This window comes from Taudactylus pleione, unplaced genomic scaffold, assembly GCF_031769625.1.
Source record: "Taudactylus pleione unplaced genomic scaffold, aTauple2 ptg000157l, whole genome shotgun sequence".
NCBI classification, from domain to species: Eukaryota; Metazoa; Chordata; class Amphibia; order Anura; family Myobatrachidae; genus Taudactylus; species Taudactylus pleione.
Genome location: NW_028284559.1, coordinates 5,709,529 through 5,734,084, shown reverse-complemented (window position 1 = coordinate 5,734,084; position 24,556 = coordinate 5,709,529). Strand labels below are relative to the sequence as shown.

At 44.4% G+C, this 24,556-nt stretch overlaps 2 protein-coding genes across 2 annotated transcripts in view; one reads left to right on the top strand and one right to left on the bottom strand.

The window, feature by feature from the left end:
• Positions 1–4,441, bottom strand: part of TUBGCP2 (tubulin gamma complex component 2) — a 68,064-nt gene extending 63,623 nt beyond the window's left edge. Inside the window, exon 1 of the mRNA XM_088474976.1 lies at positions 4,206–4,441. The gene's annotated coding sequence lies outside the window, so the exon portion shown is untranslated. The remainder of the gene's footprint in view (positions 1–4,205) is intronic.
• ZNF511 (zinc finger protein 511) lies at positions 4,339–23,841 on the top strand. Its single transcript, XM_088474977.1, has 6 exons — positions 4,339–4,829; positions 9,948–10,021; positions 11,136–11,337; positions 14,226–14,350; positions 15,376–15,534; positions 22,984–23,841. Exons 1-6 carry the CDS (start codon positions 4,671–4,673, stop codon positions 23,051–23,053), a joined length of 789 nt encoding a protein of 262 aa, XP_088331103.1. The 5' UTR covers positions 4,339–4,670; the 3' UTR covers positions 23,054–23,841.
• Positions 23,842–24,556: the final 715 nt, after the last annotated feature.

Here is a 24,556-nt window from a genome sequence, read left to right as displayed (position 1 = left end):
TCTGGTCATAGGCTCCTGTCTCTGCCACATCAGTACTGGTGTTACACAGTGATGGCTGCATGCTGAACGGTAGCGATGATGATAAATAGGTGACACTAGGGATTGCCATTGGTGGGGTGTCCATCGATGGTACACAAACCATCAATGGTTTACACCCCTCGATGGTCACCGCTGTGGGGGGAAAATGGCGGGCCACAGGCCAATTGAAATATAGGGGTTGTGCTTAGCGGTGTTGGGGGCAGGGCTAAGCTCTGTCCAGTCCGGAAAAAAAACTAAATCATCCCAATTGTTCATCGATGGCTAAGAACTATTGGCTCTTAGCCATCGATGATTTCGAATCATCGACAGCCATCCCTAGGTAACACCATGTTACATGCGAGTTGGAAAACAGCTGACAGTCTGGGTTTGGTAAGAATGTACAGCCACTGCCAAAGGTTTTGAGAATGACACAAGTATTGGTTTTCACAAAGTTTGCTGCTTCAGTGTTTTTAGTCCTTTTTGTCAGATGTTACTATGGTATACTGAAGTAAAATTACAAGTATTTCATAAGTGTCAAAGGCTTTTATTGACAATTACATTATTAAGTATATGCGAAGAGTCAATATTTGCAGTGTTGACCCTTCTTTTTCAAGACCTCTGCAATTCGCCCTGGCATGCTGTCAATCAACGTCTGGGCCACATACTGACTGATGGTCGCCCATTCTTGCCTAATGAATGCTTGGAGTTTGTCAGAATTTGTGGGTTTTTATTTGTCCACCCGCCAATTGAGGATTGACTACAAATTCTCAATGGGATTAAGGTCTGGGAAGTTTCCTGGCCATGGACCCAAAATTTCAAAGTTTTGTTCCTCGAGCCACTTAGTTGTCACTTTTGCCTTATGGTAATGTGTTCCATCATGCTGGAAAAGGCACTGTTCATCACCAAACTGTTCTTGGATGGTTGGGAGACGTTGCTCTGGAGGATGTTTTGGTACCATTCTTTATTCATGGCTGTGTTCTTAGGCAAAATTGTGAGTGAGCCCACTCCCTTGGCTGAGAAGCAACCCCACACATGAATAGTCTCAGGATGCGTTACTGTTGGCATGACACAGGACTGATGGTAGCGCTCACCTTTCCTTCTCCGGACAAGCGTTTTTCTAGATGCTCCAAACAATCTGAAAGGGGATTCATCAGAGAAAATAAATTACCCCAGTCCTCAGCAGTCCAATCCCTTTACCTTTGAAGAAAATCAGTCTGTCCCTGATGTTTTTCCTGGAGACAAGTGGCTTCTTTGCTGCCCTTCTTTGGCCATCCTCCAAAAGTCTTTGTCCTGTGTCATGCCAACAGTAAAGCATCCTGAGACCATTCATGTGTTGGGTTGCTTCTCAACCAAGGGAGTGGGCTCACTCACAATTTTGCCTAAGAACACAGCCATGAATAAAGAATGGCACCGAAACATCCTCCATGAGCAACTTCTCCCAACCATTCAAGAACAGTTTGGTGATGAACAATGCCTTTTCCAGCACGATGAAGCACCTTGCCATAAGGCAAAAGTGATAACTAAGTGGCTCGGGGAACAAAACATCAAAATTTTGGGTCCATGGCCAGGAAACTCCCCAGACCTTAATCTCATTGAGAACTTGTGGTCAATCCTCAAGAAGCGGGTGGACAACAAAAACGCACAAATTCTGACAAACTCCAAGCATTGATAAGACAAGAATGGGCGGCCATCAGTCAGTATGTGGCCCAGAAGTTGATTGACAGCATGCCAGGGCAAATTGCAGATGTGTTGAAAAAGAAGGGTCAACCATGCAAATATTGACTTTTTGCATAAACTTAATGTAATTGTCAATAAAAGCCTTTGATACTTATGAAATGCTTGTAATTTTACTTCAGTATACCATAGTAACATCTGACAAAAAGGTCTAAAAACACTGAAGAAGCAAACTTTGTGAAAATCAATACTTCTGTCATTCTCAAAACTTTTGGCCATGGCTATATAGCACTGCCATGTCAGACAGGCACACCAGCGAGGGAAGTCTCTCTGCAGTACATGTTGCTGGCTGTTGTAAGCAGAAGGTCTGATTGCACCTCTCAATTCTTCCAAATTCTGGAAGGAACACACAATACTGAGCTGCTTCACAGAATGCCATCCTTTATGTGGTCTGCAACTGCTCAAAACTATTCTTAACACATAGGACAAGTTTGCCATGAGTAGCAGATTGTATAGAGAAAGTCAAGATTAGAGAGTTGTTAGGAACCAACTTGCTGTAACTGGTTTACCTGCTAAGTGACGAAGTACAATACTTTAGGTTTTTATGTTCTCCATTTATTTAGTGCATGTCTATGATTTTGGGGGCATTATATTACATAATAGCTGGGATACTCTGCGTTGCACGGGTTGAAGACTGGACCCTGACGTACACCTGCAGCATTTGTTCACATTGTCCTTGCCTATAACCCCTTCCCATTGATCCTGAAAAGGACACCACTGTTTGCTAACATGCATGCAAACATTGGCTTAACTACCGTGGGTACAAGGGGTGGGGCTTCTATGGTGCCCTAGCTGCCTCTGTGGCCCGCCACTCCCGCTGCACCCACTCACACAAGGTGGGCCGGTCCAGTCAGGGCGGTCGTGGGGGGCCCAGATGTCAGTGATGTCGATTTGGTGCCAGCCCACCAGCTGACTAACTGACACACGGCAGGCAGTCATGGAGACACAGCACCTCCAGTCGCGAGGCAAACAGAGCTCACGAACCGACAACCAACCAGCAGTGGTGGCTGTACAGGAACAAGAAGTTGGTCACCAGGACTAAAATCTTTACGGAGCCCTGGCTTACTTAGACAGGTATTCCACTGCGCCAACACCAGTCTGTATTTTATATGCACTTTCTAGCCACTGATGAAATATGAACTTCTCAAACAGTCTTTATTACTCCTCAGAATCAAGGAGTTTTCATACCATGTACAAAATAAAGCTAAGCTGAATGCTGATCTATTAACTGTTGATGAACAAGGAGGCAACTGTGTGCCAGCATGTACATTTGTGTAAGAGAGATGACGTGTTAATCCTTTGACTGCTGGTTGTGAATTGTTGACATGACATGTTAATCTACTAGATCAGGGGTGGGGAACCTTATTTCTGCCGAGGACCATTTTGATATATATATAACATTATTCGCAGGCCTGGTGCAGGCCATGCCCCCTCCGTGTAAAGTCACGATGGGGCTAGGCCACAATCGCCGGTGATTACAGCAATGTCCAGATCATCCAGGGAGCTGTAAGGGCAGCGGTGTGACAGTCTGAAGCGTCCTAAGGATGCTCCAGGTGGCACTGCTGCATAGATTCTGGCTGCAGGGTACTATTCTAGGCACTCTGCTAGCCAAAACAGACTAGCAGAAAAATGCTCAGAGGGCCAGACCAAATGATCCCGCGGGTCTTATACGGCCCCCGGGCCTGAGGTTCCCCATCCCTGTACTAGATGAAACACCACAGACCCTGATCCTATACCAAAGACTATGCCGTGACAAAATTTCATTTAGGTAGAAGAAATAAATGAGGTAATATTAAAACTATTGAAGACTCACAATATAAAAATATCCACATTTCCTATCCATTTGTTGGTAATTAGACGCTGTATTATTTGAATTCCATATTCTCCTTCTCTGGCAGGGCCACGGTGACACAATCCCATTATAATGCCTCCGATAGCACCGAATATTCCCCCCTGGTGCCGACCTTGTTTAACCCTTCCGGAGACGGCAGCCCAAAGGTGGGCAACTATGATCTTGGAACTGGGTCCGAGACAGTGTGTATAATAAATTTCACCTGCATGAGCACTAACCAGCAATTGCCATTATGTGTGGGTCACTGACAGGCATGGGTGCAGGCATATGTGGGATCAAAGGCTGGCATTCGGGAAGGAATGCGAGGGGTCACTACTTGGCAGTGAATAGGCCCTAGCCTAGCACCATCCCTGGTGAGCAGAGGCCATTGGTAATATTTCCAAAATAAACATTGCTATTTATTTTTTGGCAAAGTAAAACCAGCTATTGTCAGGTAACAAGAAATACAAAACCTGATAAAACATGAATGACTGCTATTACATTACACAGCACCATCGATACCAACAGGCTGTCAGTTGTGCAGGGTGTTAAAAACTAGGAATTATTGAATGGAAATCTACATAAATAAAATAACTGTGACGCTCCCACCCCTGGGGTATACCTGTCACTGGAGACTGGGGGGGATCAGCGCCTGGTCATTGGTCCAGCATACAATTCAGGCTGTGCCTCCGGCATGCACACACCGGATGCGTGCTGCTGCGTAACTAAATTACCGGACATCGACTCAGGAGTTACCGGCGGCTGTATCCATGACAACGGTCCCGCGGGAGGAGAGCGCGGGCAGTGCAGCAGGAAGACGTGGAACGCACACAGAGGCCACCCGGAAGTGTGAGCTTGTTTTCACTCAGAGGCTTCCTGAACACTAGTTGGTCACCAGAAAAATGGCGGCACCCAAGCTCCTCTGCCGCGTCCACCGAATACACTTGTCCTAAAGCCACACATGCAGTTTGAGCTCTTGGGTTTGAAACGACAAAGTATTATATTAATCATAGTAGTAGCTAATCTGCAGCACAGAAAGAAAGTTGAAACACCGGAATATAAGCAGCAATAATACGCAGCAGGACACATGGTGCCTCCGGAGCTGATCGCTGCGTTATCCAGAGATTCTGAGATGCTGCGTGTGGTGGATCTCCCGGTGCTGCCTGTGAAGGGGAGCAAAGAGCCGCCGGGAGCCGTCACTGCACCGCGCAGGGTCGGTTATATGCGGGACCACGAGTTTTTCGAGGTGTGATGGGAATGAATGACACCAGTTCAGTATGGAGGTGGCCGGGGTCAGTGCCGCCCTAGCGCTGAGGGCACAGTCACTTTCATTATTGCTGCCTGTTGCAGGCGAGATGTGGTAAACCTTCTATAGAGGACCGGTGGTGCCTACACACTAGACGATATGCTCCCTGAGCGATATCGTCTAGTGTGTCCCCGGCAGGCTGTGCTCAATGTCGTTTATGACATTGAGCACAGCCGCTGAACGATATCATTAACGATATCGTTCAGCGCCGGGCTCTCTCCCCCATTCCCTGACATGCAGCAACCTGACGAGATCGTCAGGTTGGCCTGCATGTCAGCCCGATGAGCGATGATGACGAACGACCCGCGGGAACGCGCGTCGTCGTCATCATCGTTCATCTTTTTGGGCTTAAAAATGGACGATAAAGTGGACGACTGAACGATATCGTTATCGTTCAGTCGTCCACTTTAATCGCCCAGTGTGTACGCACCATTAGGGTTGGCCATCTGTGGGCCCGGATAACCATGATTGGTGGCATGAAACCATCAATGTTTTGCACCTACCGACGGACATCCCTGCTGTATGCAATGGCAGGTGGAGGACCAATCAGGGCAGGGCTAAGATCTCTTGTGCTGAGGGGAAATAAACAAGCTATTTCTGCCTCGGGCATCGATTGCGGAGAACCATCGGTGACCAACTGTGGGAAACCATTGATGCTCCTCAAATCACCTGTTCTCTTTAGAAGGTTTGATAACTCTCCCCTTGGGCGTCCTGTTTGTCATTGTTGCCTTCAGCAAGATACGTGCATGCACTGATCTTCAATAGTCTCACTTACTGCGTTGTAGCGTGGAATTGTTCGAGTCAGTGGTTCAGTATGAATATTTGCAGCAGGATATATAAAAGAAGGGAGCCCCCTAACCTTGAGCTTGTGACTAAGAAATGGAATTGCAGTCTGCGGGGCATATGTATCAAAGCTTGATGTGATATATATATATATATATATATAAAACCAACCAATCAGCTCCAAACTATTATTTCTTTAACACATCCTGCAAAATGTAAGTTAAGGTGGGTACACATCTGACAGATATATCTGCAAATGATGGTCGTTCATACCCACTGAACGGCCATCATCTGTGTCTTGCTGCGTGTCCCGTCCCTCTACTCGCTGCTGTGTGTGTACAGGCGGTCTGCAGACATACCTGTCCATCGGCTGTGCAGCACAGCCAATGCGATATGTTGGTGAACGCCGGCGTTCACCGACATATTGCGGGTACACAGTGCCTGACGGGCTGCAGATTCATTGGCCGATCAATTGATTGGCCAATGTATCTGTCAGTGTGTACCCAGCTTAAGAAGCTGATTGGTGATCTATATCTCACGATTTTCTCACATCAAGCTTTGATACACATGTCCCTGAATATAGAAAGCACTTTGACATGAATGAGAAGCTCTGTGCATTAGATAAGTTAAATAGGGCATCATAGCACCAGCCCTAATTCCTTAACCAGAGCCAGACGGTAGGGACTTAAGAGAAACCAGCAGTGGTGGGTCTTCCGGTCATATAGATTGTCCCCCTTTTATTCAAAATTTGTCAGTGTAGAGTCATTTTCCCAATACCACTGGGCTGTAGTTACAGGTTGAGTCTCCCATATCTAAAATGCTTGGGACCAGGGGTATTTTGGATATCGGAATATTCTGTATTTTGGAATAATTGCATACCATAATGAGATCTTGGGAATGGGACCCAAATCTAAACACAGAATGCATTTATGTTTTATATACACAGTCCTCAGGTAATTTTATACAATATTTTCAATAATTTTGTGGCTCAAACTTTATGTACCGTATATACTCGAGTATAAGCCGAGTTTTTCAGCACAAAAAATGTGCTGAAAAAGTGCCCCCTCGGCTTATACTCGAGTCAAGTGTAGCGCTGACCGGACGGAGTTCGGTCAGCGCTACACACTGCCAAACACACAGCTGCCGGAGCTGGCAGCTGCATGTTTGGTGTAATCAGCAGCCAGGGGAGGATTACTACAGGGGGCACTACCAGGGGGGGATTACTACAGGGGGCACTAAAAGGGGGGATTACCACTGGGGGAACTACCAGGGGAGGATTACTACAGGGGGCACTACCAGTGGGGGATTACTACAGGGGGCACTAAAAGGGGGGATTACTACTGGGGGTACTACCAGGGGGGGATTACTACTGGAGGCAATGAAAGGGGGGATTACCACTGGGGGCACTACCAGGAGGGATTACTACTGGGGGCACAACCAGGGGGAATTACTACTGGGGGCACTACCAGCTGCTGCCATTTCCCACACTAGGCTTATACTCGAGTCAGTAAGTTTTCCCATTTTTTGGGGGTAAAAGTAGGTACCTCGGCTTATATTCGGGTCGACTTATACTCGAGTATATACGGTACATATATGAAATTCATTTGTTTCATACATACATGAAATTCATTTGTTTCATATACACCTTCTACACAGAGCCAGAAGGTAATTTGAAACTATTTTTAATAATTTTTGTGTCTTTGTTTACATTGAACCATCAAAAAGTAAAGTTTTCACTGTCCCCTTCATGCTAAAAAAAAATTCCTTATTTCAGAATATTTTGATATGGGATACTCAACCTGTACCAGAGTAATGAGGAATACTGGGATCCCTGGAGGAGAAACTGCCACCTTACAGTCCAGGTTTTAAGGATAGTCATACTTGAGCACAGGTGACTTAGGGCCTGATTCAGAGCCGCTCGTAAGCGGCCGCTCGTTCGTTCCGAGCGATGTTTGCCCAACTGCGCATGCGTACGGATCGTAATACGCATGCGCGAACCAGTCAGTGCGGCCGAAAATCGTTTGTTCGCTAAATAGCGAATGCCTGCTATTTTGAGTGACAGGAGGAGGCGTATGTGGGTGGTAACAGGGGAAGGTGTTTGAAAACGGGGGTGTGGAATTCGAACGCAGGCGTGCTTAAAGGTCAAAACGGGCATTTTAAGGGAGTGCATAATTAATACAGCAGCGTCACTGACCACGTCACTTTGTTTTTTTTAACTCAGAACTGCTCGCAAAATAGCGGATGAAAAAACCAACCACAAGAATAGCGAGCAGTTCATACGCTGTTCGATGTACTCGATTAATCTAATAAATAGCGGACATGACGTATGAAAATTATTGCAGTGTGAATCCAGATGGATTATGAGGCTGGAGACTTTGGCCCTCATTCAGAGCCGCTCGATAGCGGCAGTACGCTCATTCCGAGCGATGTTCGCACATCTGCGCATGCGTACGGTTTTTAGTACGCATGCGCGAACCAGTCAGTGCGTCCGAAAATCGTTTGTACGCTATATAGCGAGTGCCTGCTATTTTGAGTGACAGGAGGAGGCGTATGTAGGTGGTAACGGGAAGGTGCTTGAAAACGGGGAGTGGAGATCAGAACGCAGGCGTGCTTAAAGGTCAAAACGGGCGTTTTATGGGTGTGCATAATTAATACAGCAGCGTCATTGACCACGTCACTGGGTTATTTTATAGTCAGAACTGCTCGCAAGATAGTGGTAGGAAAAACCAACCACAAGAATAGCGAGCAGTTCATACGCTGGTCGATGTACTCGATTAATCTAATAAATAGCGGACATGACGTAGGATGCGAACGGCCAGGGGGCGTAGTTATCCAAAAAACGACCGCAAGATTTGTTCGCTCGTTCAGACATGGAGGCGTGAACAGACCGCAAAGAGCGAACGGTTCATTTGAATAGCCACCGCCTTTTCCTGAACGACCGTCCGAAAATAGCGTCCGGCTCTGAATCAGGCCCTTAATTAGTACCTCAGTTATTTTGATTTAACCATCTGTGCTCAAGCATGGATATCACTAAAACCAGGACTGTTATACCCCTTTTACACGAGAGCTAAAACCAGGATTATTGCAGGGTTAACCCAGGTAGCTCCTTGGTGTAAAAGGGGACTGGGTTGGATTCCTGGGTGGAGTGACCCAGCAATCCAACCAGGTAAGTTGCAGGCTTACACCGCAGTCGGGTCTGCATAGACCCGGCTTTTCCAGCGTGAAAGTGGACGCTTGGAGATGACATCATCTCCAAGCGCCACTGAAGCCGGACCAATTGGCCGGCTTGCGGCGCACTGCAGGTCATCAAGACCCGGAGCGCACCGTACACACAGCAGGGTTTCACGGGTTACTCCCGTATTAAACCCTGCTATTTACCTGGGTTGGATTGCCGGGTCATTCGACCCAGCGATCCAACCCTCACCCCTTTTACACCAAGGAGCTGCCCGTGTTAACCCTGCAATAACCCGGTTTTAGCTCCGGTGTAAAAGGGGTATAACTGTCAAGCTTAAATTTATGAATTTGATGCTTTTTGCAAGTCTGTATGAGAACAAGCTCTAAAAGACATTTCCATTTTTCGTGTAGAGAGGAGATATGAAAAAACCTTTGAAAAAAAGGCACCTCAGAATACACAAGTACCATACTGCCAAGTTCCTAGTCTCCCATAGTCTGCATGTGACAAAGTGACAAGCTAAATGAGCTTACCTGTCTGCCTATTGGTGACCTGATACTTGGGATTGTAACTGTGTAGATCCAGTCCAATATGAGTGTTCTCACTCTTCCAATGGCTGAGAACACAACAAATAACTTAAATGCCTAATATACACTACGGGAGGGAATTCAGTTACCCATGGCAATTTACCGCTGGTAATCATGGGAGGTAGCCTCTAGCTTTAAAGCCCAGGGCTATTCAATTAGCCTCCCACATTCGCCCGATAGCCTTGTTAAACACGTGCATTAACCCACAGGAACCGTGATAAATTCATGGACCTGTGTATTAACTGGCAGTTACCACCCGATAAGCTAAGTGAATACGGGTCAGCGATCAATTAGTACCCGTTCAGTTAACTGGGCTAATTGAATCCCGCCCTAAATATCTGATTATACCTTTTGTAGCCAAACTGACACCTTTATGCACTGACCAAGGATTGTAACCAGACATATCTGTTAATCAGTCCCTATAAATTGTGCAAAAAAAGTTAGGAACATGTGATTGAAGTGGTAAGATGTGTTTTCATCTGTCTGTGTAACTTATGTCTCATTTACTGTACGCAGGATGGAGATGTGCATCGTCATTTATACTTGCAAGATGTATTGACAAACATTGGAAAAGTAGAAGACAGACCCAAGTATGTACTTTTGTTTTTTTGTCTTGTTCCAGTCAATACAAAACAGTTTAATTTGCAGTTGGACTATACGCAACATTTTTAGAATTGTCAATATTTTTCTTTATAATCTCACTCATAATATATTAAATATTTTTTTGCTCCGTAATTAAATTGACTATATCTGCATTACATACACCGCTTAAGTATACATTAAATATCATGGCCACAGTTTAATATAAGTTTATTTTTTAAGAATTGGTTGACAATTTCAAACATTAATGTATTCTCTGCCCTCCTTGAGCTGGCCCTGAGGTCATCTGCTCTTCTCTGTAGGGAAAGGGATGCAATTGGAAAGCCGGCTGACGTAAGCCCGACAGCCGGCTTCCTGACTGCTTTATCCCGGCGAGGGTTAAATGATAGACGTCTACATCTAGACGTCTGTCATTTTTCCGAGCGACAGCCGCGGGGGGGAGGCTTAGGTTAGGGGCTCCCGGGGGGGACTTAGGGTTAGGCACCCCCCCTTGAGGGGTTAGGGTTAGGCTAGGGGGAGGGACGGTCAGGTTTAGGCACCACCCCGGGGGACTTAGGTGTAGGCAGTGGGGAAGGGGGGGTTAGGTTTAGGCACTTAGAGGGGGGATTAGGGTCAGGCCAAGGGGAGGGAGGTTAGGGTTAGGCACCCCTAAGGAGGGTCAGGATTAGGGGGGTTAGGTTAGTAAGTACTCACCTACGGACGATCGGGATTTCCAGCGCTGTCGGGCTCCCGCTGCCGTGATCTCTTCATTTGTCTGCCTGACGCTGCCGGGATTCGAACTCCCGGCCATGCGGCCGGCGGTATTTCATACCGCTTCCGTAGGGAAACATTGCCTTCCATGTGCAAAACCCACTATATGTACTACAATATGCTTTTGCATGCACATGTAATGCTTGTTCAGTGCAGTTTGGCTGTATGTTTGTGAGCAGCTTAACTGATCCATACTAGATAGCTGTGAAAAAAAATTGAGTCTGCAGCTTCTGGCCCTTAACGTGGGGGTCTGTTTCCTCATACAAAGCAGGCAAATGGAAATGATTTTCAAGAAAAAAAAGGTTAAATGGTTTGATGACAAAAAAAAAATTTTGTCTTTTGATTTCTTTCCAGGTTGTCGGAGTTTCCATGCCAAATGGCCGGCTGTGCTCAGCTCTTCGATACTCTAGAGTGTTATGAGCATCATTACAATACATTGCATAGAAATGTCTGCTCCACCTGTAAACGCTCCTTTCCATCTGCGCGTCTTTTGGACATTCACATTCTGGAGTGGCACGACTCCCTCTTCCAGATAATGGCAGAGAAAAGCAATATGGTACGTGCTATTGTGGGTACTATCAGGCTCATTACAAATTTGCTTAAAAAAATGTCTACTATTACACAGTTATACTGGCTTTTTTTATGAAACTGCATTGTAGATTATTTTTTATAAATATTTTTAAGCTAGATGTTGGGCGCATCATTTAAGGGCCAGATGCAGCGTTGAATGTACGCCCTTTTGCGGAGTGTATCATGTTGCACCGTCACTGCTCCAGGGCCAAGCATACACATGTATAGCTGATGCATAGACATGCGCACTTCAGACGCACCTCCACTAGTTAGAGAAGTGGTGTAATGGGTCGTTCACATGTTGGTTATGTTCGGTGAGGGCGTGTGGACTGAACTGCAGGTGATCTATGCAGAGGTGGCCAGACGCATAAGTATAGCTAATGTCAGACAAATCTTTAGCACCAAGTATTGGGCTCATGCAAGTGTGCACTCATAATGATGGGTATCAAAACAAGTGTACAGATAGATGTGGTCCACTAATAAGGATGAGTGCAACTTTGCATACATGCGAAAATACATATTTATTATCCGAGGGCCTGATTCATTAATGATCGCAACTGTGATTGCAATTGCGATTACGCACGCAGTCTCACTGCGAAAATATGGTAATCCTCTGCGTTTGCTATGCTGTCACAGCACAACATAAGGACGCCCACCTTACCTTACACACATCCGTAGTACTTAGCAAGACTGCAAAACCATTGGTAACATTGAGTACAATCGCAGCCTCACGCACACTTGCACAAGCTCTGACCTTACTCAGGAATTGCTAACCTCGTCGCACGCAGTGAGTACACAAGCTACGTATGGCATCGGAGTAACTAATTTATGCACGCCCATGCAACGGCATTCAAACGCACTGGCACGCCTTTGTTTCGCCGACCACCCCTCCGTCACCACCCCCAAACGTTACTTCCTGACAATCACTCTGTGTTGGGTCTGCGTAGTCACTGCGATCACAGTCTCTATTGCAGTGGAGTGTTCGCACATGCAGTTGCCATCCTTGCTGAATCAGGCCCTGTGTACATTGTGTGGGACTAATCTTGTATATAAAATTCATTGGTCTGTTTTTGTCTGTCCGGTTATGCATTTGGACACCCCTGCACCGATTGGAATGAAACCAACGTGAGGTTGTAAAGTTGAATCACGGACAGGTTTTAGGGGGGTTAGGCTCCCGGTCGGACCTCCCGTTGGTGTACGCTGTGCGGAACTTTAATCTTGGGGGCCTGCTCTGGACCTTTCACTTGATGGATTTGGATGAAAACTTCACTGAGGGGTGGCTATTTGTCTGGCATGCCTAATGTAGTGGTTGGTGCCCCGGTGGGAGCTTTGACCCAGGGAGCCTGTTCTGGGCCTTCCACTGGATGGTTTTGGATGACATCACATAATAAAACTTAATAGCTTGAAGATTTAAACCCAGGCAATGCCAGGTACTTTAGCTAGTTAGGGGTAACTGGCTTTCACCTCTGCATCAGCCCATCAATGTTATGGTGGTAAATTTGCTAATAATGAAACTTAACTTTATTACACTAGTGTAAACTCTTAGGGGTCGATTCATTTATTTTCTGTGGAGTGTTATCCTCTTACTAATGAAACACACTAGATGTTGCTTTTTAAAAATTGTGGAGCACCATTGCATTTTACCAATCCAAAAGTACCATACCCACCTGACATGTAATACCGACAAACCATATTAGCAATGCCATTCTAACAGTGTCCCGTGCCTTCCACATTTGTATATGGATCTCATCCAGCCCTGTAGCCATACTACCATGAAGTCGCCTGACCACCATGACAACCTCAGCCACAATTATGGATGCAATCCGTACAGTGATCCACAGGGTTCATTTAATCTCTTGGTAGTCTTCCCAATTGTTGTGAGAACGTCCTTGCTTAGCTCAGAATTGGTGAGTTTCTACTATTCCCTTCCAAGGTGCCAAAAAGTTTACTAAAACATCCTTGAGGCCATCTTTCTATGGCCTCACCATATTCTTCAATGCCCAAGCTTTCTTCTCCTGAACTATTTTTGCTGCTACTTTCCGGACCTGCAATTGCCTCTCAACCAAAAAAAGCAGACCTCTCTGCAAGGGGTGCCCTCATGGCCATTTTATTCAACTTGACAGCTTCCCTCACTTCAGTCCTACGGTCACCTCCATTGTAAGCACTGACTGTCTTCTGGCCCCATCTCTTTACAGCTTCCTCTACAGGCCCATTTGGACTTCACAGCAGGTGGGGTTTTAACACAGAAACCTCGATTAGCACCCTAATTGTTCTCCTGGGAGCTATACAAATCTATCAATCTTGTGCCTAGTCTAATTTGTCACCAAGTGGTCATCAGTTATCATCTTCTTTACCGGAATGTCCAAAACACTTACTCATTAGGGTGCTCTGGTAATAAGTATACTTATGATCAAACTTTTGTTCATTATAGACAATCTCTGGCTTACACAGAAGTCCAATTAAACAATTCTTGGGTTTAGATCATGGAGGTTGTTCTTCTCAATCACACTACTCCAAGTATCGCCATCATTCCACACGAGTGTTGGTCTAAAGAGCCAGTAGGTGGTACTCTCTAAAACACCTAAACTACTTCCCCTAAGTGACTGAATACTTCTGTTTGGTGCAACAACAGTAACCCAACATGCAGGAGCTTCCTCTCAGCTAATCGGCACCTTGCTTCAGAATCCGAAACTGTGCTCCCTACTGTGCTCGTGTGCAGCCCACACACCCACCCACCTTTCACAACATTATTGTAGAGAATATTTTGGTAAGTTCTGTAGAAAACATTGAAAATTTGAACTGGTGTTACCTGAAGCCAGATTATTAAATGCACTGTGGGGAAAATAAATGTTTGCGGTTCATGGTTTAATCTAGTTCCAGTGTTTGGTGGAGGGATGTACAGAGAAATTCAAAACAAGTGGGGAAAGGAAGCACCATTTAATGAAAGCTCACCTGTATCCTCCTGATTTCCGCTTTGACAAACCCAAGAAAAACAAAAGGTTAGTGTGTTTTGTTCCTTCTAAGAAAGCTGAACTGCTCAACTACTAGCTATGAACCTCCAGCTAAAGGGTGCAAATTGTGGGCCTGATTTCAGATATGAACGCAAATTCCATTGCAGCGGCGAACTCTCTCGCAATCGTGAAAATGTGCTAATGACTTGTTCGCAGTCCAGTTTTTAGAGACACCCACTGAAAGCATCTGTCATCCGTCGCTCAAGCACAAAACATCAAACGCAGATGAGGCGGCCATCAGCCTTCTGAGTAAGTCTAAGCTGCTGCAGACACAGCTGGTCTCCAGACATGCAGAAGACTCTCATGCTCCAAGCAAGAACACAGAGGCTCATTTATGGAGGCCCATAAAACTGCGTTGAAACAGTCCGACACACCTGCGTTTTTCTAACCCCTCCTGCATCCCCATACCTCCACGAGATGTTGACTATCTGTCCCTCACTTTGAAAATGAATCCTCTGTGTGATCGTAGTCGCAGTTCAATTGCTATGTGTGCGCAGTGCGGCTTACACACATGCGCAATGGCAAACCTTTGCTCAATCTGCTGAAATATCGGCATTGCGTGCAGCTCTGAATCAGGCCCTGTGTACCTGAACAATCAATGTTGTGATGTAACTAGAGCAATTACAGTATCTTTTCTTTTCTGCATACGTATAGTGTAGCTTCATGTAGCACACATATATTGGGTAGCTTTATTTCAGCATTGCAATATAGAGTTGAGCTACAACACCCCTCCTACCAACTGTCTGTCTGCACATTCCACAACCATCCCACCATCACTACGCAACACGTTTGCCTAAGGTGCACAATAGAAGCTCAAGGTTGCGAAAACGGCAAAGATTATAATAAGTTTATTAAGTCATTAGTTTAGTTATCATTGGAATTGGCAAAGACAAATGTTCTAGAAAATATAAATAAAAAAAAAAAAAAAAGAATTCCACTGTTAAGTTTAAGATGATTGATGGAAATGTTATTAACAAGAATACAACTGTGTGTTTGCTTTTGTGTTCCTGCAGTAAAAACAAGCAGGAGTGTAGCAGAAGACAAGAGTTGTCCATGGACATTACACCAGAAGAGCCACCAGTGGTGGAATCTATGGAGATCAGTCACTCACCTGCTTGTGACCACAGTGCTTCATCTACTGCAAATTCATCAAACATCCTTAACAAGTACCGGTAAGATGTGGGTGTCTCCTGTGTGGGTGTTTTAGAAACCAGCAGAAATCTAGACTAAAGAGAGAAATAATTGCCAGTTCAGAAATACTTTTAGCACTTTTCTTCCACGATTTGCTATTACATGGTTATAATGGTCTCATGGAGAACATTACAAAGCAGTCTGCACTACTCATCTTAACAACATTGTACCAACAAATATTTAAAGCTGCATCACCAACCTAGTAACTAAATTATACTCACCGGAGCCCATAGTTTCTCAGTTTAGATATTTTTCTTGGGGTCCCCATAATTTCTCTCCTAGCCCCAGTTAAAAACTGTGACACTGTATTAGGTAATGCAAGCAGGAGGACCAATCAGAAGACACAGTTTGGATTTTATTTGGTTTACCCAATTTCCCTTTAACACCCTGCCTCCCCTTTGTATTCTTTTTAAACTGTGTCCTGATCTTCAATGCTTAATAGATTTCTAGTTCTAAATTACGGAAATAGAGGTGTCACAGGGAGGGGAAGGAGCTGTAATATGGCTTTAATGCTAACGGCAAACATTGCATGGAAAGTTGCACCAAAACATTTTCCAGATACACAGGACAGTTTTAATACGCATATTTACAAATGTATCAGTAAGGTTTAAACTGCTATGGAAGTATGGTGAATTTGTTTTTGTAAAACCCCTTGATCCTGTACTTCATGCCAAGATTACCGCAGATACCAAAGTCCTAGATACACAGGTCCGTTGGTTAGATTGTTAGACAACACACCACTCCATAATAACCTTAGGTTTACTATATATGGTTGTATGGTCTTGCATACTGTGCTATTTCTTTGTTGATAGCCAGCCACACGTGCAGTATATTGCTCAAAGCTAATTTCAGAGGATGGGTATGTTGCCAGGTTCAGGTACCTACTTATTAAAAATAACGTTTTAATAATCTCATCATTAACACTGTGGTTTCCATTGCAAGTATACTGTAGATAGTTATAACTTATCCATTTAGTTCATATCTTTGCCTTTTTATAATGTTATGTCCACATTTTAAAGTGGGTGTGCCCCTTGTCCATTGCAGCAGATACTAGATGCTGTTCCTCCCTGCTAGCTAAGCCAGGACAGGAAATAAACCACTTCCATAAGGCCTGTAAGGCCACTCCTAACTCTTTTAGTTGCTTTCTTTTCTGTCCTTTTAGCTTGTACCTGCTGAGTGCATCTACAAGTTAGTATTCTTTTTATATAGGGCTAACCTACATATTTGACATCTGTTTGGAGATTGGAGGTGGCAGGATGCTTCTTTTTTATGCCTCCCACAAGAGTACTAGCCTAGGACCAACCTCTCAGTGCAAATTCTTCCTACAGGCGGACCCTTTCCACCCGCAGTCTGCAAGGCCACTAGCCAATGCTGCACACTAGCAACCAGTGTCTTTAGTCACGTGTCCAAGCTGCTTTTAGACATAAACGGCGGTATCCAATTAGCAGCGCTAAAGTAGTGCTGCTAATGGATCGTCGCGGGGCTATCCAATTAGCCCCGAAGTGCTGCCCCCAGCTGGCATTTATTCTAGTTATTTGGGGGGACCTGATGTGTCCCGAAAAATAATCCACAAAAATGGCAAAAACACATAGGTCTGTGAGCTTATCACAGGTCCTATGTGTTTTCAGGAGAATAATATAATATTATTCGTACAAAATAATAGGATATGGTGAAAAACTGGGATTATCGGCGAAAAATCCCTGTTTTCGGCCCCCGACAAATATCGGGGCTAATATCGGGGCACGATTTTAGCAGGCGATTGAACGATAACGACGTCGTTATCGTTCAATCGTTTATAAATCGTGCAGTATTTGGTCGTTAACGATCAACGATACGTGCTCCCGCTCGTCGTTTGATCATCTCGTCAGTCGACTGAACATGTAGGTCACTTTCACTTGATCTATTAAAGATCGTTTGCAAATCATTCAGACTGAAAGATAAAATTTCACGGGAAAAAATCAAGGGAAAATCGTTTAGAGATTGGACAGGGAGTAGATCGTCTAGTGGATGTGCCCCTTTAGAGAGAGAATTTCAGTGGGCGTTTCTGAGTGCTAATGGGTGGGGTGAGGGGCAGGGGGGTGAGCTAGACGCGTATGTGTCTAAGCTGCTTTCAGACACAGAGACAATTTCACTGGGCGTTTCTGGGCTGTAACAAGGTGGGGTGGCTAGCCAGATGCATGCGTGTCGCAGTCAGCGACTGTCTTTTGCCACAGTTGCAGTAATTTCGACTGCCATGTTCAGATGGATAATAGAGCAATGTTCAAAGGTGCAACTGATGTGTGGCTGATGGTGCATCTTAATATGCACAGAGGCGGATTAGCGCTGCAGCCGGTGGGGGTCGCTGTAGAAAAGTTGCGGCATTTGCTTAAAGACGCCATCGCAGCTGCATTAGTGTGCACCTCTGAATCAGGCCCACAATTATATAACTCGGGGCAAGCTCCCGGAAGCTTCTTGTTATATTGTTTTTAAAGGAGAGTCAATTTAAAATATACTGCAACAGTATATACATATGTGCCTAAGCTAATAATATGTAAAAATGGAAATTTTCGGACACGACGAGGTTGAATTATTTGTGTACTTTCCCTTCTGATGAAATCAGATTTTAAAATCTGTTTGCTTAATTGCATCTGTTGCTAGACTCTCAAAAATCCCACACTAACTCTGCTAAATGCTAACTGAGGGGTATATTTACTAAGGTGCGGGATTTTAGCAGGGGGGATGTTGCCCATAGCAACCAGTCAGCTTCTAGCTATTATCTTCTAGAAGGTACTAGATAAATGTTACGTAGAATCTGATTGGTTGCTATGGGCAACATCTCCACTTCTAAAATCCCGCACCTTAGTAAATCTACCCCTGAGAGAGAGTATAAGCAGGAAGTTTAAAAGCATCTCTAAGAAGCTGCAAATCCGGCGATAGCAGTGGCAACAACTTCCCAGGCCTTACGAATTTGGGGAATCAAGCTTGAAAGGAACATTCAGGACAGTAATGCAGAGATCAATGAAATTCATGGACCTGATTCTGAGGGGGGAGTAAACTGAGCAAGTAACTGTGCACCTGGACGACGCATGTTGCAATGCAAGGGGTGAAAATACATTTATTTTTTTGCATGTGGGGTAAATACTGGCTGCTTTTGCATGTAGCCTACAAATGCTGGACAGCTTTATTCCGTTTTCATCCAACTGGGGGATGCCATTACTTCTGGGTTATGCGTAGTGAGGTGTGGGGTTCGGCACTAACTAATTAAAACTCGTTCTCATACCCTATAAAACCCCTCCCCTTCCACTAGAACCTCAGTCTTGTTTTCAGTGCCTTGGAGTAAGGCACTAGCTTAATTTCTTTATTTTGCGGTTTGGTTTGGGTGCTTAGTTCCTGGCAACATGCGACAAGCACTAGCAGAGTTAGATTGAATAGAGGTTTGTGTGTAACCGTGTATCCCACTCTAAAGACCGCCCCTGGAAGAGTCACCAAACTATGTAGTCCTTGGGTCTCTCTCTCTACACCAGACACACATCTGAGGGGGCCGCTGGCAAAAATGTAAGCTTTATACATTTTATATGTAAAAGACCTTGTTGCTGTGTTTACTGCCTCCCCGGCACACCACTTCTAAGCAGAGCGGCCGGGCATGTTATTACTCAAGTGGCTGCTGCTGTAAGGCTGGAGTGCCTCCCATCTCCCCGGGCTTCCACAGCACCCGCTGCTTTCAAAAACCCGACAGTTCCTCCTGGACGACCGCCGGCTGGGATTACAGAGCAGCAACATTTTTGGTGCGTAAAAATCATATTTTCTCTGTCAGCAAGGCTGGTGGGACACTGGACCATGGGATTGTAGATTGGGTTAGAGCTGGCACTTAATGTAAACTATATCTTTAAATCCTAAACTCCTCCTCCCTGCAACTCCATCATGCCAGTGTTCTTTTAAGTGTTTAAGGAGTTAGGCAACTTTTGTTTTGGGGACTGCTAGGCAGCATTCAGTAGCTTATATGTTTTTTTTTTCTGCGAGACCCCCCCCCCCCTCCTGCACTTTCACCCTTTTACAGAGTGCCGGGCGGCTCCATTAAGGAAGCGTGCACCTTACAGGCTATGCGACATGTACTAAGTGCAAACTTTTTTACAGGGTGTGGTGCGTGTTCACCCACCATTTTGTCCGCTGGTAGCACCGTGTCAATCTGGTCTTATTGGCTCTCAAGCAGGCTCCAATTGAGCCTTTAGTTTCAGCGGATCTTCAGTTCGTTAATTGTTTTCTAAGTTGGTATTCCTTATGGCTAGTGCCTCAGCTCAGCACTTTTCTGAGCTATGGGCTTTGTCTTGCATAGCCGCCTTTTCTCGTCTTCCATGACGATATAGCGGTTCCCTGTACAATTCCCATGATCGGGCCAAAAGTTGTTTCGGCTTTTCATTTAAAACAGGAAATTGTTTTTCCTGTTTTATTTATTCTTCCCGGGACCCGAATGATGATCTGGCTCTGCTCGATGTGGTTCATGCTCTGCTGATTTACTTGTACAAGATTTCTTCTGTCCGCCATACATACTCTCTGCTTGTTCTTTACGACGCACATAAATGTGGTTGGCCGACTACAAAGCGGACCATTGCGTGTTGGATCTGCTTGGTCATCACTTGAGCTTATTCTATTCCGGGAAGACCGGCACCAGACAGGGTGTCTGCTCATTTCTCAAGAGTGTTGGCGACCTAATGGGCAGTACGACTTGAGGCTTCGGCTGAACAGGTCTGTCATGCAGCTACCTGGTCCTTTTACTCCTTTTTACCGTTTTCATGTTTTTGCCTCCGGCGATGCCCACTTTGGGCGTACAGTTCTCCCATCAGGGAGACTGAGCGTTCCCTGGGCGCGGCTGTTAAAAGTCTCATGGTCCAGGGTTTCATCAGCCTTGCTGAAAAAGAAAAAAGGATTTTTGATCACTTACCGTTAAATCCTTTTCTCCCTCATGCTCAGTCGTGCAAAGTTTTTGTTCTTGACTGTCTTTTCCCTACTAGTTTGTTTTATTGTTCTAACAGTTTCATTGGGTTACTGCTACTCCTCTCCGGACTCTTTTAAAGAAATACTGACATGATGGGGTTGCGGGGAGGTGGAACTTTTGGATTCAAAGCTATAGTTTATATTTAGTGATCGCTCCAGCCCAGCCTACAATACCATGGTTCAGTGTCGCACAGCCAGCTTCAGAGAAAAGGATGCATTGGTATGTGACCAAAAATCCTGTGTTATTTTTCTTTGCTTTACTCTCACCTCAGAGTGCGGCCCCTCTGTATGAATATCTGTAATACGACTATCTCTCTAGTAGAGTCTTGTGACTTCTTGACTTCTTTCATGGATATCAGGTGGAGTACCTTTTTGGGAAAGAACTGGACTCTAGAAAATATAGGTGGTATGGTTACTACAGGACAGGCCCAACAGAAGGGTATATACTGGATAACTTGTAAAAGGCTCAGGTGGTTAATGTATCAAGCAGAGAAAAGAGTGGAGAAGTTGCCCATAGAAACCAATGAGCTTTGAGGAAGTATTTATCAAGTACATTCTATAAAATTATAGGCAGATGCTGATTGGTTGCTATGGGCAAATTCATTGGACTATTTCTCCAGTGTTTTCACTGATACATCAACCCCTCAGCATCATAAAGAGTTCATAAGGTCCAGCAATACAATTCTAGCAGGAAATCAGAACTTTTTTGTGCCTTGCACTAAACAATATACTATATACAGCTGAGTTCACTATAGGGGGCACCACCTTTCAATAAATACATCGGAAAAGTAAGAGCCTAAGCCCTATTGTTATATACCAGTGATTTTCAACTCTCGGCACTTCAAACAGGTACGAAAAATTGCCAAGGCACACCCTCAGTCCCCCACATAGAATCACACACATTAGGAGACACATACACTGGCCCCCGCAGAAGAAAACAATCACATTGGCCCCCACAGAAAGCAACTGATTACACATTGGTCCCCACATAAAAAACACAACCTCACTGGCCTCCACAGAAAGCAACATATTACACATTGGCCCCTACCTGTCAATTGCAGAAAAAGGAGCTTCCTGTCATTCAGCTGTGGAATTTGGTGCAGCCTGTTACACTTACTGCTCAGCAGTGAGCACAGTGCGGGCAGGACGGCGACGCGGCATGCATGACCGATGATGTCACGCTGCCACGTCTCCATTGGTCACGGCCCAGGCAGCAGCTGAGCCACTCAGGAGAACTCGGCGCTGCCCGGGCCCGAGGTTAGGAGCTTCATTGCGGGCGTCTTCGGTGCCGCTTCTCTGGCGATACACATTCGAGAACCGCTCGCAGCACGGTGGTTGAAAAAAATGCTGTTATATACGATACTTAGAGGAGGATCACTCCAGTAGGTGTTCTTCAACTATACAATCTGTTACTGGTCTCCCAGGACATATGCAATAAAAAGGAACAAACACACAGTGTGACGCAGTTATTGCCTTCTATCCTCGTGTAGGTATTTTGAACTTGCACTCACGTGTGAAGAATTATCAATGCCTTTTATAGGTTTCTTTAAATTGGATTCTGCCTCCAGGTGATTGGTCTCCCGATTCCCTTCCTTTCCTCTTAGCCCCAATTGTGTGCAATAAATAGGAAGAGAAATCCCAATAGTGTAAAACTATTAAAACATGTAGGACCTGATGCTGAGTCGCACGCATCAGCTTCTATTGGCTGTCCGTCTGTGAGCTTATACAAATGCCCAACAAAACTCCTTCCCTTCTCTATATCCATTCAGCTAATTTTATGGCCGATGGGTTTATACCTACCGATGCTGTTTTGCCTCTGTTAGCAATGAAAATGAACTCCCTAGTATCTGCTGCAATGGAGGAGATCCAGGATATATGATAAATAGTTATAATATGTGAGTTTCTAATTTATTAGTGCTGCAAAAGATATGTATGTATTAGATTTTAATCACCAATTTGTATTGTTAAAAATAAATCCTGCAGAGAATAAAGAACATACACGTTCCTTTCCTGTTTTTCAGCTAAAAAAAATATTTCATGTGTTCTAAATTCAATAATCCCCTTTTTTATTTTTTTGTTAGTGCTGTCAATTGTACGTAAATACAATTGAGCTGTCATTAATTAAACATGTCCACCTGGCTGTTATTTCTGTCCTATATTACCAGCATATCCTCCCAAAGGTCTCCTGTCTGTCTCATTCATATGGTCCAAATTGATCACCAACAGCTGGTATAAGGCAGACCACCCTAAATGTCCCTTTATCTTATAGTTTACCCATAAAGGTTACAAAACTATGTTTATATATTTTATCAATCATTGTCTTGTTACTTTTAATCGTTTATTTACTGTGTAAAGTCCTTGGGGTCAGTTGTGCTGCTTTACAAGTTTAATGCAAGAAGGGTTTAGGTTTTGTACATTATGCGCATATCATATCTTGTATTTTTATATATTTTTTTAAGGGTTCCGTCTACAATTTGCTTCGGACACGGATCTGTTAGAGGATTCAGACATACAAAAAAAAAGAAGTGAACATTAATACGCTGAAAGAACATTTCAGAAAGACTGAATAGTGAAATTTGGTGATCAGTTTTCAGTATGCTGTCTGCATTGTTAATACAACGTTTGGTAAAACATGCAACCGGTAAAAGTCACCAGTAGGTGGTGCTCTTGTAATATGGACACCGTCTTTTAACAATCCAGGGATCGGCTTCAAGCTTTTCTGTTGATGTGAAGCTACACGTTTGTCCAGGAAGGAATTTCAATATGGCTATCTGGGGTAGTCTGCTGGATAATATAGCCTGTGGAAGGGGGGTATTGTGTTTTGGAGGGGAACACGTCCTCTTGACAAAGTTTAATGTGTCATTAGATTTGTTGCATTTTGGTGGATAGGAACACAATACACTTCAAAAATATAATTCTGCATATTTTGTGGTTTTCTGATTAATTTTAATTTGTTTACAATAGAGTATTATTGATTCCATTTCAACACCTGATCAGCTCTTTGATCTATACAATATGCAATAATTTCTTCTATATCGTTACAGTGTGTGTGTTAGAATAACTCATGTAGTATATTAAAGTGTAAGTTATTGCCGTCATTAGAAATCAGATTTATGTGACTGGTTTAAAGACAATCAACCTACAGCCTTATGCTTTTCTATGGGCACACAATTCCTCTGTGGCCTCTACTTTCCATATAATATACAAGTATAATACACATTTGTCTTTTCTGCCAGTATTACATTATTTTGTAAATAATCAAATTCCGCTTCATACAGATGTGTCCACATACATCTTAACGCTACAAGTCACGTTACACATAACCTGTGACACTGTAGCTCTGAGTGTCTTTTTTTGTGCAACTTTTTTCCTTCAAATGCATCTTATTCGCACAGCGATGCAAACAAGCAGCTTCTAATAATGAAAATTATATACCTATATTATGTGTGCCACTGCAGCTGTATTCGCTTGCGAAATGCTACACTACAGTGTCACAGCTGCCGACACTGTAACATAGCATTTCGCATGCAGATATACCTATATTATGTGTGCAACTGCAGCTGTATTCGCTTGCGAAATGTTACACTACAGTGTCACAGCTGCTGACACTGTAACATAGCATTTCGCATGCAGATATAGCCGCAGTTACACACAGAATATAGGTATATCTGCATGCGAAATGCTATGTTACAGTGTCGGCAGCTGTGACACTAGTGTAGCATTTCGCATGCAGATGCAGCCGCAGTTACACACAGAATATAGGTATATCTGCATGCGAAATGCTATGTTACAGTGTCGGCAGCTGTGACACTAGTGTAGCATTTCGCATGCAGATATAGCCGCAGTTGCACACAGAATATAGGCATGCTGCATATCATTTTAATCAGCAGAAGCTGTTTGTGCATCGCTGTGTGAATAAGACTCATTTGAAGGGATAAAGTCGCACAAAAAGACGCTCAGAGCTACAGTGTCACAGCATGGCGCCACTAGAAGGGCTGTTCAACGCGCAAGGAGGCTAGATGTATGTGGACA